Source organism: Hibiscus syriacus, unplaced genomic scaffold (assembly GCF_006381635.1).
Source record: "Hibiscus syriacus cultivar Baekdansim isolate YM2019G1 unplaced genomic scaffold, ASM638163v2 tig00007361_pilon, whole genome shotgun sequence".
Taxonomy (NCBI): Eukaryota; Viridiplantae; Streptophyta; class Magnoliopsida; order Malvales; family Malvaceae; genus Hibiscus; species Hibiscus syriacus.
Window position 1 is genome coordinate 56,336 of NW_024062134.1, and position 14,143 is coordinate 70,478.

The 14,143-nt window shown below is 33.8% G+C and overlaps 1 protein-coding gene and 1 pseudogene across 1 annotated transcript; one reads left to right on the forward strand and one right to left on the reverse strand.

Moving 5' to 3' along the window:
• The first annotated feature begins 812 nt into the window (after window positions 1–812).
• LOC120201469 lies at window positions 813–9,081 on the forward strand. The gene is made up of 5 exons (XM_039202073.1): window positions 813–931; window positions 7,744–7,840; window positions 7,950–8,316; window positions 8,439–8,596; window positions 8,739–9,081. The coding sequence occupies exons 2-5, from the start codon at window positions 7,751–7,753 to the stop codon at window positions 9,000–9,002; spliced, it is 879 nt and encodes a 292-aa protein (XP_039058004.1). The 5' UTR covers window positions 813–931; window positions 7,744–7,750; the 3' UTR covers window positions 9,003–9,081.
• A 78-nt stretch (window positions 9,082–9,159) lies between these two features.
• On the reverse strand, window positions 9,160–11,780 carry LOC120201468 (annotated as a pseudogene).
• Between the last annotated feature and the right edge of the window lie 2,363 nt (window positions 11,781–14,143).

Below are 14,143 nucleotides of genomic sequence, written 5' to 3' on the forward strand. Positions count from 1 at the left end.
CGAGGTCGAGTCCCATGCCCATCCCTAGTCTTGGATAGATATAAGATCATAAGGGAAATGGAAATCCTCCAGAGTAGCATTTATAATGTTATAATTTAAATTTAATCTATTGATTATTAAATTTAATTATAGATATTTATAATGTTATAAATTTATAATTTAAATGATTTTTTACTATTATATATAATACATATTATATATATATCACGTAGAGAAAGACTCAACTCGAACTTAAAAATTAATCTATTAATTATTAAAAAAATTAAATTATTCTAATTATTGGAGTCTTAATTTATAACTCATTTCTTAAAATTGAATCGAACTTATGAATTTAAGAGTTGAACTAAATAAAAAAAATCATTTTTTTCTATTCGAAAGTGTTTGTTTGGGTCTTTGATCTGAGAAGCAAGATCTTAAAATGGTAAACTGGATTTTGGGTAAATTATGAATTTAATATTGAAATTATCAGTTTTGATCCGTTTTAGTATCTAAACTTTTAAATTTTCAAAACCATACCTAATGTTTAGTTTTTGTACCCATATTCAAAATTTAACATTAAATTTTGAAAAAAACTGAAAGTTTAGGTATTAAAATGGACCAAAACTGATAATTTAAGTACTAAATACGTTAAGTTTTTAGTAGTGTGTATTAAAATGAAACAAAAAGTAAAAATTAGATATGATTTTGAAAACATTGAAAGTTTAGATACTAAAACTAATAATTTAGGTACTAAATGCATAGTTAACCCTTGTATTTTTCCTGCATTTATGGGTTATGGACAATGGAGCATCTGGGCCTTATTTACTCCCAAATCTCTGTTGTCTTCTAATCGGAGTTGCTCTTCCTCTTCAAAAATTGATTTGGTTCAGTCACAAACATTAAGACCTTGGCAATTGATTGCTTCTGCTAGAAACTAAAAAGGAAAATTAAGGTCAGCTCTTTCTTTTTCTCTCTCAATTTTTTTTTCATGAATAATCTGATTGTATGCTTTGCGACTGCATCTGCATCTTCTTTCTATGTAACTGAAATCTCTCTGCGCAAGTTTTGATAAGCTCTGGGTTGGATTGATATTGACAATTTGGATCATTATTCTTGTTGATAATGGAATTGTTCATGTTGTTTCCTGGGTTAAAAGTTTGCTTTTGGACCCTGGAATCTCTTCAATTTCACTAGGAAAAAAACATTGTTTTCAAGTTTTGGGTGTTCTCCATAATTAAACCTTTCTGGGTATTCAAATTAAACCTTTCTGGTTTTCAAATATTCGGAAGTACGAAGCTAAATTCGTTGTTGGATAAGTGCAGTGAACTAAAAGCTTATTCCAAAGAACTAGTGGCATTGTGACTGCACATTTCCAACCTGCTAGTAACTATGCGCATGGCGAATAATAATGGCTAGCTGAGCTCCAAAAGTAAGACCTTTCTTCAAAGCCGGAGAGAACAAATAAAGAAACTTGGGAGAAATAGAGATAGAACAGAATAATGAAGAATGACATTTTAGAACTGCGATGTAAAACAATAAGAGCTTTGTCTATGACATCTGGTCATGTAAGGAGGACAAATAGATAAAACAAACAAGTAGAAAAGCAGAAAGATTAAGGAATTTAAGAATTCTCTCGTCACAACTCATTTCGTTGTCCTAGGTCTTAGCAAAGAAAATTTAAGACTAAAAACTCACACCTGAAAACAATCTAATAAGTTCTCTAAAGAAGTTTACAAACATAAACCAAATAAATCAACCCTTTGAATATGGTGGCTGTAAGAATAATGGAAACCAAAGGGAAATTGAAGAAAGAAACAAACCAAACATGTCCTCGTCCTTGCAGTCTTGGATAGATATAAGATCAGAAGGGAAATAGAAATCTAATCCTCTTTCAAAATTGATTTGGTTCAGTCACAAACATTAAGAGCTTGGTGCTTGATTGCTTTTTCTAGAAAATAAAAAGGAAAATTAAGGTCAGCTCTTTCTTTTTCTCTCTCAAATTTGTCTTTTTTTATGAATAATCTGATTGTATGCTTTGTGACCGCATCTGCATCTCCTTCTTATGTAACTGAAATCTCTCTCTGTAAGTTTTGATAAGCTATGGATTGGGTTGTTGATAATTTTTTTTTGAAAGGATGCTATTGATAATTTGAATCATAATTCTTGTTGATAATGGAATTGCTCATGTTGTTGCCTGGGTTAAAAGTTGTAAAAAATAAGTGAAGAGAACATTTTAAATTATGGAAAGTGGTCCTTATATATTGCAAGATTGATAGATCCTATTTGTAACACCCCAAATAATCCCCAATTTGAAAATCCTAAAATTTGGGGAAAATCATTAAATCCCTTATTTTTGTTTGGTGGCTAAATCGTAATAATTAAACTTTGGAGTTAATTGTAGAAACCTTAGAAAATTTTAGAACCAACTAGGTGATTAACCCCCTTTTTTTTATTAAAACACAAATCCTTCCCTCCCTGGTAAGAATCGCGCGGTGCCTTCGTAGGGATGGAAAACGGTTACAATTTCGTGGATTCCGCACCGTACCCGCTCCAATTGGGGCGGGATTGGTATAACTTTTGTGGGTAGTGGGCGGGTGTGGATTCAGAAAGTGGTACCCGTTGCGGGTAGTGGGCGGGTGATGGGTTTGAGATCTTACCCGCCCTGCATCCGCCCGCCCACTAAATATCCATTAAATTTTGGACCATTATGAATTTAGGTATAATTTTAGAGACTAATTTATAAATCTTAATATTGTATAAGATATAACTTATAATTTAACCAGATATTAGGGATAAGTTTATGAATCAATTTTTTTTAAACCTCTCGTGCTTTGTTTGCTAGTTACTGCGCCGATATTCTGGTAGTTCTTCTTCTCTAAGTTTCAAACTCTGGTCTCTAGTTCATTCAGGTACGCCTTCTTCTTTCTTCTTTACTCTGGTCTCCTCTGCGGGTAGTAGAGTTGTATGTCACCTTATACACATATCCAAAACCACCTTCCCCAATCTTGTTTGCTGCATCGAAGTTGTTTGTGGCCGCTTTAATTTGTCATAAGGTGAATACTCCGGTTTTCAGATGTAATCCTCTTAGTTCTGTTCAAGATACAAGGTCAGTAGTCATTACTCCGTTATTTTGATTTTGATATTCTGTTGAATCTAAGAGCATTCGTATATTGATTTTGATTTTTAAGGAACACTTTATATGTACGTATATTGAATTATCGATTTTGGTATTCTTCTGAATTTAAGTGCATTCAAACATTCTGCTGATTTTGAAAATTATGAATAATTTATGCATTATAATTTGTATAATCATGCATTGAAAAACAAAAACATCTTAAAAAAATCCCAAAACCAATGCAATTTAGATTTGATCTTCTTTTTCTGGATTGGGATAATGCAAAGGTAAAGATCTATACTCCGGGATATATTTTACGCATCCTGGATCATTTGTTTAGATTTGTATAAGCTTTTTTTGGTTGTTGGTGTGAGAAAAGAAATGAAATCATGTTTTAATTTTGGGCAAGTGAAACTTTATTATAATTAGAAACAGGTGCATCAACAAACAAAGAGTAGCTGATTAAATAACTCATAGAGAGTTGTGTCCATAATATTTTTACAACTTAAAGAATGAATTTGTTTAGGTGTCTATCTAGTATTTGTAATTCTTATCGCCTTAAACTCCTTTTTTTTAAGATAATAATAATTCAATAGAGTCTTTTAACCGTCATTAAACTCCTTTTTCGTTGTAAATTCGTAACCTTAATTTAGGGTTGTACGAACTAGTAAGGCGTGCCCACGCCTTAACTGCAGACTTCTTCTACGATAGCTCAGGATGAATAAGCCGTGTCCACTCCTTATGCGAAAACCTCTTCTGGTCTTCGAATATAGCCCAAATTTTTTTTCGGGTTTTCGGATAATCCGAACATGGTTTTTTATCAATCCATACCCGATCCTATAATCCGTAAAAAATTTCGGATACCCGATCCGAACTATCCGAAAATTGAAAAACGGATCGGATATCTGAATTTTTGGATTTGATAAACGGATCGGATTTTTTTGCACACCCATAGCTGTCAGACGGGTCTAGCCGGTTACGTCTCCAGTTGAGTTGTGGGTGTTGGGATAGATTTGAGAATAAACCCGAGGGGCGGGTGTGGATTTAAAAAATTTTACCCATCATGGGTGGTGAATTGTAAAATATTAAGTGGTTATGGGGAGGGGAGGGGGTATCCGTACACGATCCACCCGTTTGCCATTCCTTACGTCTCTTTTTTCTTCTTTTTAAAAAAACCTAACAGTGCTGCGCATCAACTTCTTGCCGTTCAACCGTCGCTTCGTCGAACCTTGGTCGCCGGTAAGTCCTTTCGTCGTGACCTTTCGCCTTCTCCACGCTGTGACATTGTTTGAGTCAAGTAATGAAAAAAGGAAGTGAACCGGAGCTTTCCTCTTCGCCGTTTGTAGCCATAGCTTTCTCCGGTCGTTTGGGTGCTCGGTTGGTCATATCTCCGCCGGTGAAGTCCTTTTCGGCCTGGTTTCGTGACCGACCAGCCTTGGCAGGCTGTAAGAACCCATTTCATCAACTCCGTACTTCACTGTGTGGCAGTGTGGACACCTTCCCTGGCTGTGGTTTCTGCCACAAGTTCCTTTGCCGGCCTACCGTGAGAGCAGTAGCTCCGGCAGCATTATTCCCAAACTGGCAGTCCCTTTTCATCGATCCGACAGTCTCTTAATTCGAACCAAAGGCAGCTGCCGGTCTCCTAAACGAATCAGAAATTAATTAGTCGTTGCAAATTATTATTCTAATATGAGATTAGTTTATTGGGGTCTGAAATTGATTGATGTAATTTTTACAAGAGAAATCGAACCGGAACCGAGTTACCGTCTCCTCCGTCATTACCCCCGAATTTCGAACTGAATCATATTTCTCGTGTCGAGCGAAAGTGATAGTTGTTATTTATAGTAGTTGGGAATTGTCGGTTATTTAGATTATTTATTTATTAAATTATTTTGTAGGTTTGATTTGGGTCGATCCATTGTTCGTGTTGATCGTGATAAACGTTATGACCGTCGTTACCTATTTGATCAAGGCGTGTCTCTGTTCGATGCTATTATTTTGTTTGGTTATTTATTTGTTGTTTGGTTTAAATTAATTGAAAGCATGTTTAGTGTGAGCATGATTGTGATAAATTGACAAGCGTCGAATTTGTCAAATAAAAATAATTTTTAATTTTCAAATAAATAAAGTATAATAGAGAAATAGTGTCGATCCACATACTAAAGAAGTTGATAATGTTATTTCAGATTGAATCAACTGCAAGAAAATAAAAAGGGGATTTGAAAATAAATAAATACTGAATAAAAATAATAATGAGAAAATAAATAAAGTAGAAAAATTCAATAAAGATGATATAACCTCTGGTTTTGCTTAGTCTCAATTTTGATCGATCATCGAAATAAAATTTTCCCTTTGTGATGTGTGTCAGTTACAATCAACACGGCACAACCCCTGCAGCTAATTCCTCTCTCCAGTTAATAGAAATTTCAAGTCTATCTCTGAAATATGATTTTTGTTGGTCTAGTCACGTCAATCGTCGTTAGATCCAAAATAACTTTAAATTCTAGAAAGGCCCGATTCGAGTTATAGCGTCTCATCGAGAATCGAACTCGATCTTGATTTCCCTTAACGGATCGCTACTAAGTTTGTTCATAGGAAGCCAAATTACGACCAAACGATTCGACTTCCAAACTTCGAGCAAAACATTCTTCAAATCAACATGCACCTTTTGAGTGAATACGATCTGAAGGTATGAAGATCAAGATTCAATTCTCACGAATGAAATTGAGTTTCACAAAAACCTTTGACTAAGTAGAAGCTTAACCAAGAAAATAATTAATCATGTTTAGCATTGTGAAAAGAAAATAATGAAAGAAAATAAACAAATATGGAGATGAAAGAAAAGTAAAATTTCAATAAATAACCAAGGAAAATAAATTTCAATCTCTGTTTTAACTGTTGAACCTAAAAGGTATTTATAACCCGTGAGTTCTAAATAAATAAAATAACTAATTACTAAAATAATCAAACTAAAAATTCTAATAAGAGTTTTAATAAAATAACTAATTAAATAAAATAATAATAGAATAATCAAACAAAAAATCCTAAATTAAAAAGATTTATCACAAAAGATAAATAATTAAGTCTTTTGGTTGAATTCTTCTTTATCTTATCGATAACATTGTCCCAGGTAAATTCCAAATTAAATATTCAAGGAAGCTTTGCTTATCTTCTATAACATGTTGAATGGACCGTCGAAATTTACTAGTTTTTAGGCTAATTAATCAAGTGAAGTTCATGTCCAAAATAAATTCAAAATAAAGATAAATTAGTAATATCCAAGCGATAAATGAGAGGTAAATAATAATAAAAATATGTAATATTAAACTCTCATCATAAATATAAAAATGTCATGTGATACATGTTGAACTGTTAGAATCAAATATCGTTGTGCTTAATTAATATGTGAATATGATGAATTATCGAATCAAATATATGCTTCAGAACATCTGTTCATGTAATATTGTTACTCAGATCGGATCGGACATCGGATACGAATGACATTTGCATGTCATATTGGGGCGAATTTTGATAGGGGAAGTAAGCAGACCTATTTCATTAAAAAAATTATTAGATCTGGGAGGCTAAAGAAAAAGTGATAAAAAAATGATGAAAAGTTTTCTATTTTTATAACTAGTTTTCTAGTTAGAATTGATATTGTTCGTACCTATTGAACAATCTAATATGAATAACTCGCTATTCAGTCGAGTTATCGGCCATAATAATTATGTAGGAGTTCAAGGCGTAACATAGGAACTGCCACGTAGACTTTTGTTTACTGGGGGTTCGAATCTCTCTTTCTGCATCTTCACCTAATTCGCCAATGTAACTGACTACATTGATTACAATTTATCAAATCAAATAACTTTATCAAATCAAATAACTTGATGGGGGTGAATGACACTTTCGCATGCAGGGGCCTCTGCTTTGTGTGAACCCGACTTCATATAGTGTGTTATGGGAAACCCACTCTTCGGATATTGTGATAGGAGTACGGGTGGGTGCATAAGCATTTGCATAACATTCAGATTTATGACTATCACTATTTGATGCGGACTATGATTATTATTGATTGATTCGAATTATGTTATGATTTGTGTTGGTTTGCATTTTAGAGACACAGTAAACTTAATAGCTTATGCCCCTACAATTTTTATTTTAGATACTAGGTGAACCGGTACTTGGATGGTTTCGTCATTTATTTTCAGAAAATTATTATTTTATGAATTTTTATTTAGATTTTATTTTTAATTTTATTTTGGGATTATTATTATTATTTATGTAATTTGGGACTTTCGAAATTACAATTATTTTTGGAATGTTCATGCATGACTTTACGAATATTTATCATTTATGTCGAGTTTTCTTCGGACAATTATTTTTAATAAGATACTTGAAGTTTGAACCGGTGGAATTTTTCCATAATTTTGAAAACTAATTTTTAAGTTTTAGATCAAATACGAATTTAGTGAGAGACAAGTTTGAATCTAGACTCTCTAGATTCGATCTAATTTCTTCTAGGTTCAGTTCATGGATTACACTATTAAATTCTGCTTAAATATTTTCAGGATTCTTGTTTTCTTTGCAGAAAGTGTTCTTCCATGTGATTGCTAAGTAATTTCTCGCCCCATTTCGTTTCTTCCATTCAGTTACTCAATGTCAACCCAACAATGTAAATTATGCCTGCATCGGAAACTGGCAATCTTGTGGATTTTCTTTTCTGGTGCCATCGTTTCTTCAAGTGTGGTTAGTCGGCATCATCTATGTTATTAAACTCTCTATTTCTGCTGCAATTTTCTCCGACACTTGAGCCAAGGAGCTGAGTTTCAATGAGTTTGGCATTCTTAATTTTCAGGTCAAAACAAGCGGGCAATCCGATTTCCAGAACTCAGATGACGGGACATATATAATGAGATCTTATTTTGACAACTATGAGAACCTGGATGATTCTAGTTTTGAAAATTTTATGGCACATGAACTTTCTTCCGGTTTGTGTCGAATAACTCCCGAAAACCAGAATCGTGGTGTGAGGCTATCGGCGCTAGAGCTCTTTCTTGTTGGAGAAGGTTCTCATCGACAATTATCTGTCTATCAGATTGCAGACTGGGGAAGATCCATTCCTGAATTACCTTCTCATATATGTGAAGTTATAGTTATACAAAGACTACCCCTTGGAGTATTTGCTGACCCGTTTGAGCTTCAAAATCTTCAAAAGCCGATGGGTAAACCAGCAATTGATTTTCCTTATCATAGAAAACAAACAATTCATTATGTTAAAACTAGGCTTGCTTCATCTTCTGTTTTTCGATGTTGATTTGTGCGTTCTACTTGTTGCAGGATTTAGAAATAGCTGTTTTCGGAGACACAAAATTAGAATTACCTTCATTTCGGTCCAATCGGTCTGTTGTTGAAGTCCACATTGATGTCGCATCTGACATCTTGTTTATGCAGAACAATGGAATGGAAATCAACATACTGCTTCCACTACATGCACGATATCAAGTAAGTAAAAGAAAAGCACGTTTAAATTACTTTGTGATCGATGCAACTGTCACTAGAGGCAAAATGCACTTGAATAGGGGTGTTGATTGTCGAATGAAGGTATTAGGTGAAAGTTCAGACATTTTTTTTCATGTGTTTGCAGCCCCTTAATGAAAGTGGCTATTCTATTGTCGAAATCGGTGAACCTGATATGTTTATGAGATGCAGCATGGAAGGAAAGCAGAGTTGTTTGTTGATGTCACTCGAGGACAGTGCTAAATCCAGAATCAGTACTGTCAAATGGAAAATACCTGCTGGAATCAAGGCACATACTGGATTTGTACCCGTTGGAACCTTTATTACAGCTTCTTTATCGACTGTGTTAATTGTATACGCGTCTATGTTTTGGTCGGGCACCAAAACATGAAACAACCTTAGCCAACATCAATTTCTCAATTTTAAGTTGTCATTATGAGACAGACTCCACATCTGTTTCTTAAAGATTTTGACCTCGTTTCGTCTGAGTTATTTCTTCCTATCAATGGTGTTTATGGTAGTCATGGTATGTTATGGTTCGCTGAAATGGAATGTAGTATATTTCTTTATACCCTCGACAAGATACTAATCAAATGCATCACCAAAAAGATCACCCTCTTGTTCTTCAAAGATCTCTAGATTTTTTCTATGTTCGAATCGGACGAGCTTCTTATCAGGTTGCAAGGACTGTGACCACGATCAAAATCACAATTGCAAATGTCACCAGGAGTAAGCAAGTCTGCGCAAAAAGGGTGGCGACATTAATTCCCAGACCCGCAAAGAAGCCCCAAATCAAATTCCACTATCCCAATTAAGAGGGTATAAAGAGATTGTATCTTTGTCGAGGTGGGACTTCACATCCGGTGCATAACAGTATATGATAAGTAAAATTAAAACAGAAGAATCGGAACATTATACATTACCAGAGAAGAATTTGATCTCTGAGTCTTTGCAGCCTTCACAAGATGGGATTTTGCCTGTACAGTGGCAGCCCGTGAATTTTCAATATGGGTACCAATGTCATCTGCAGCATAGATTACCTTTCCTTTTCAACATGTCCCAGAAGATCAGAACAATAAAAATGAACTCAATACAAGAGATGAAATTCTTACCAATCATTGTTCCTTGCTCATGAACTAGCACAGCTAGGTCTTTGAAGATCTCATTGACCTCACCAATTTGCTGCTGAATTTCTTGAATTCCTTATTCTCTTTCTTCAATGATGGCCTCATTAAATGCAATCTCATTATCCAACAGCAGGACCTCCTGTCTGCAAAGAAAAAAGACGCGTGTTAAAAGGCTGTAGTTTGATAACCATTTCTTAAAATCAACAATAAGATAATTTGAATACACACACAGTATTGATGTATGGGAAAGAATGTGGTCAATCAACCTCCATAAGTATTTACTATTTAGAATCTAAAATTGTGTAGTACTAGGTACTAGGGAACTTTTTATTTATGATACTCCAATCTAAGAGTATACACAAATACAAAAACAGGCAAGCATGCATGTAAACACAGAACACAGAGAAAATACCAGGAAAACTGGCATAGAGTTTCATATAATCCAGAATCTATTTGGTAAACATGTACAAGCTGCCTAACGAACATGAACTATAGAGAGGAATAATGAGAAAAAAATTTCAAAATCCATGTCCAAATTCCAGAAGTGATCACCATATGAAAGGGATAACAATTCTTAAAGAATAACTTACCTTCTTGATTCCACAAGAAGGGCTCGCTGTTTGGCACTTTTATCTGATCCTACGTCTACCTCACCAGCTGTGTAGCTGCATAAAACAGGAAGAACCTCTAGTGAGAATAATGGTAACATGAAAAAGTTCAAGTCAGTTCGAAGTATAACACAAGGATAACCATCAAACAATTTGCAATTACGACGAGTACATGGAAGAAAATTCAGAAATCAATATGGATGTTTTATGAAGGATTTTCAGAACCATCTTGCCACTGACTCCATTTGCATGTATGCCATGAACACAAAAGCATTCAAATCACTTATACATCTCGGTACACGTAAACTCTCAGATGATAAATACCTTGAAGGAAGAGCTGTTTGGGGAACAAAAGGAGTGTAGGCTGTTTCTTTTTCAGCTGCAAGCCGTTGAGCTTTCTGAAATTCTTTCAAAACTGCTTGAAAGTCTTTTGCAAGTTTGGCATCAGTTACCTTCTTGCTTGCCTACAATTACACGGATAAAGGGCATCAAGTAATTCCAGAGGGGAAACGGGTTAGAGAGAGAGAGGAGGGATCGAGTGGTTATAAAAATAAGTTCAATAACCCATGTACGAATTACCATGAGTTCGAAATATAGAACAAGAGAAATCATGAACAACAGACAGTACAGTCATATGTCCTCTTTGTTGACTTTATAAGTAAAAGAGAAGGCTGCATCGGCGAAACCAAAATCATAACCAGAAAACAAGCTAACGCTAACTTCAGCACGATGATCTGTTTCACTAGCTTGTTTAAGTTTAGCCGAAGTGTCCTTCACTAATTGCCCAATATGTAGCCTCGTTTTATGCATGCCGAGTGAGATTTGTTAGGACTCATAATCTAATTACCATATAGTCAAAATCAATCAAGAATGTGAAAGATAGCAACTCGTTGCCCATGCAATACAATGATGAGACCACTGAGTGAGCAAGAAAATACAAAATCCAACATTATATATATAAAAAAAACATATACACTTATTCAGAGAATTCTGACATTCATCCAAACGACAATGATAATTCGCTGAGCTTTCTTAAAAGTACAGTCAAATTGAACTTGACAAAAGGTATTATTTGACATATCTAATTAAAAAAACCCAAAAAAGGAAGATGTAATATACAATTAAACCAACAATGTTATGTACTTCGATTCAAAATCACAACAGGATTATATTTATATCCCGTGATCGGTTAAAATTGCGATCTAAACAGATGAAATTGGGCAAAGACTCACAGCTTTTCTCGGAGTTCAGGCGTGTCCTTAGGAGTGCCGAGGGTATTGACGAGTCGCTGGAAGGTAGAGACGGCGTTTTTAATCAGGAAAATGCCCGAAGCCACTGCTTGGGTGGCATCTTGGTTGCCGTTGTTCAGATTTGGCGCGTCGAAAAAGGCCGTCCAGCTTCCATATCTTGAAACCTCATGATCCCTACTTCTCTATAAGTATTTTGATATAACCCCTAACTCTCTCGCGAAATAAATTTTCTTGAGTAAATTAGTGGGAAAATGACAATAACATGCGAAGCGAGCAGCTGTTTGGCTACAGTTGGAGTAGATAAAAAACACAGAATCTGATAACAGGGACCGTGACAGATAGAACATTATTTTTGACGTCTTTAAAGGAATATATAAAGGGATAGTCCTTGAACTTTAAAATTCTTACAATTTGATTCTTGATTCTTTTGTCCGCCTTGATCTCATAACTTTAAAACTTTTTTAGTTTAGTCCTCGTATTTAAATTTCGTTAATATAAGATAGAGTGGCTCTTTGATACTATGTCATAGCATGACCTAAAGAATAAAAGTATACGTAAAATAATACTCTTTTTATTTTTAAATAATGATGTAACATATCAAAAAATAGTGTGCCATACTATGAAGGAATTTAAATTTAATCATCAAATTGGAAAAAGATATAAAGTTATAATATTAATGTGAACCAATAAATATTATAGGGAATAAATTAAAAAAATATTAATTTTAAAGATTAAATGATATGTATCCTTAATAATAATAATTTGACAAATATGAATTATAGTTAGTAAGCATTCGATCGAGTCGAGTCAAAAATTGTGAGTTATTCGAGTGGACGAGTTGTTTTTTACACTCACACTTGACTTGAATTTTTTGAGTTGAGTCGAGTTATTCAAATTTCTATACTAATTTTATTATAATTATTTATAGTATTATGACAAGGATTTATTCTAAAATTTTGACTTTCTTTAACCATATATATATTATTCTTTTTACATTATAATGTTATTTAATATATAAAAAATAATCTAAAATTATAAAATATATCAATAATATTATATTTTAAAAAATATTTTGAGAGTATAAATAAGTCAAATTTGGTAAAAAAATTTACTTAAAATGAAGGAGAAATTGAACAAATAATGAAATCATGGACTAAATCATAAAATTGTCAAAATACTTAGTCAAATTTTCAGTTTTTCGAGTAACTTGAAATTTCAAAATTTCAACTCAAATCGAACTTGAAAACTGAATTAATAATTTGAGTTGACTCGAATAACTCGAAATTGAAAAAAAAATCAATATTTTGAGTCGATTTGAGTTTTGCTCACCCCTAGTTAGTATTGTACGTAAAAGAATGGGTTAAGGGTCACCTTTGTCCTTATAGTAGACCCAATTTGTAATTTTTGCCCCTATCGTATTTTCGCATCAATTTAGCCCTCAAGGTTGTTTAATTACATCATCATATATCTTACTCCTAACTTAAAACCCTAAATTATAAACTCTAAGATAGGGTTTAGGATTAGGGTTTATGGGTTAGAGATTATGGTATTATGATTTAGGGTTTAAGATTTATAGTTTAGGGTTTAAATTATAGGTAGCGTATAAAATGATACAATTGAGTAATTTTGAGGGCAAAATTGATGTGAAAATACGATTGGGAAAAAGGTGATAAATTGGGTCTACTATAGGGGCAAAAGTTACATTTTTACCTAAAAGAATTGAATTTGTACTTATATAGTCTTGTTAATGTTTGTTTGTTTAGTTTTCAAAATATTCATGTTTTGTTCATATTTGTTTAAATTTTTTTATCATGATCATCAGTGGTGGAGCTAGAAAAATTATTATAGAGTGTAAAATTTAGAAATTGTATGACAAAATTTAACTAAATGAAAATAAATAATGAGTGTCAATTATTGTTTAAGGTTGTCAATATTCTTTTAAAAATATATAATCTTCAACCATTTGACATTGAATACTCACATTAATATTCCTAGTGCTCGAACTCAGAGACCTCAAGGAATACAACAATTATTTACCATTAAGATCACTTAGTTCATACATGGTTTACTTCCTTCAGCCGGTAGCTACACCGGTTGGTTTCACAGTCGATTCTTAGCTGGAACGGCCAGCTTCTCCTACTGATTTGTCTAACCAACAACATGCTAAAAAGGGATGTCATAGCCCTGAATCAGAATGATCTTATGATCTCTTCCTCTCCAATGGAGGAAGATGTTGCACCAACTGATCCCGCTTTCCAAATGAATCTGGACACCGCTCAACCAGTGAAGTCTTATGCTGAGACGATAGCAGGTTCATCTGGACTTCCACAATCTGTCATCCCGATTTTTGGTGATAATGATGTTAAAATTCAGGAAGGCGACTTTACTGTGAATCGTAGTGGTCCCTATCCAATTGTCAATTTTTCTGATCATGTGCATGATTAACCCTGAATCAGAATGATCTTATGATCTCTTCCTCTCCAATGGAGGAAGATGTTGCACCAACTGATCCCGCTTTCCAAATGAATCTAGACACCGCTCAACCAG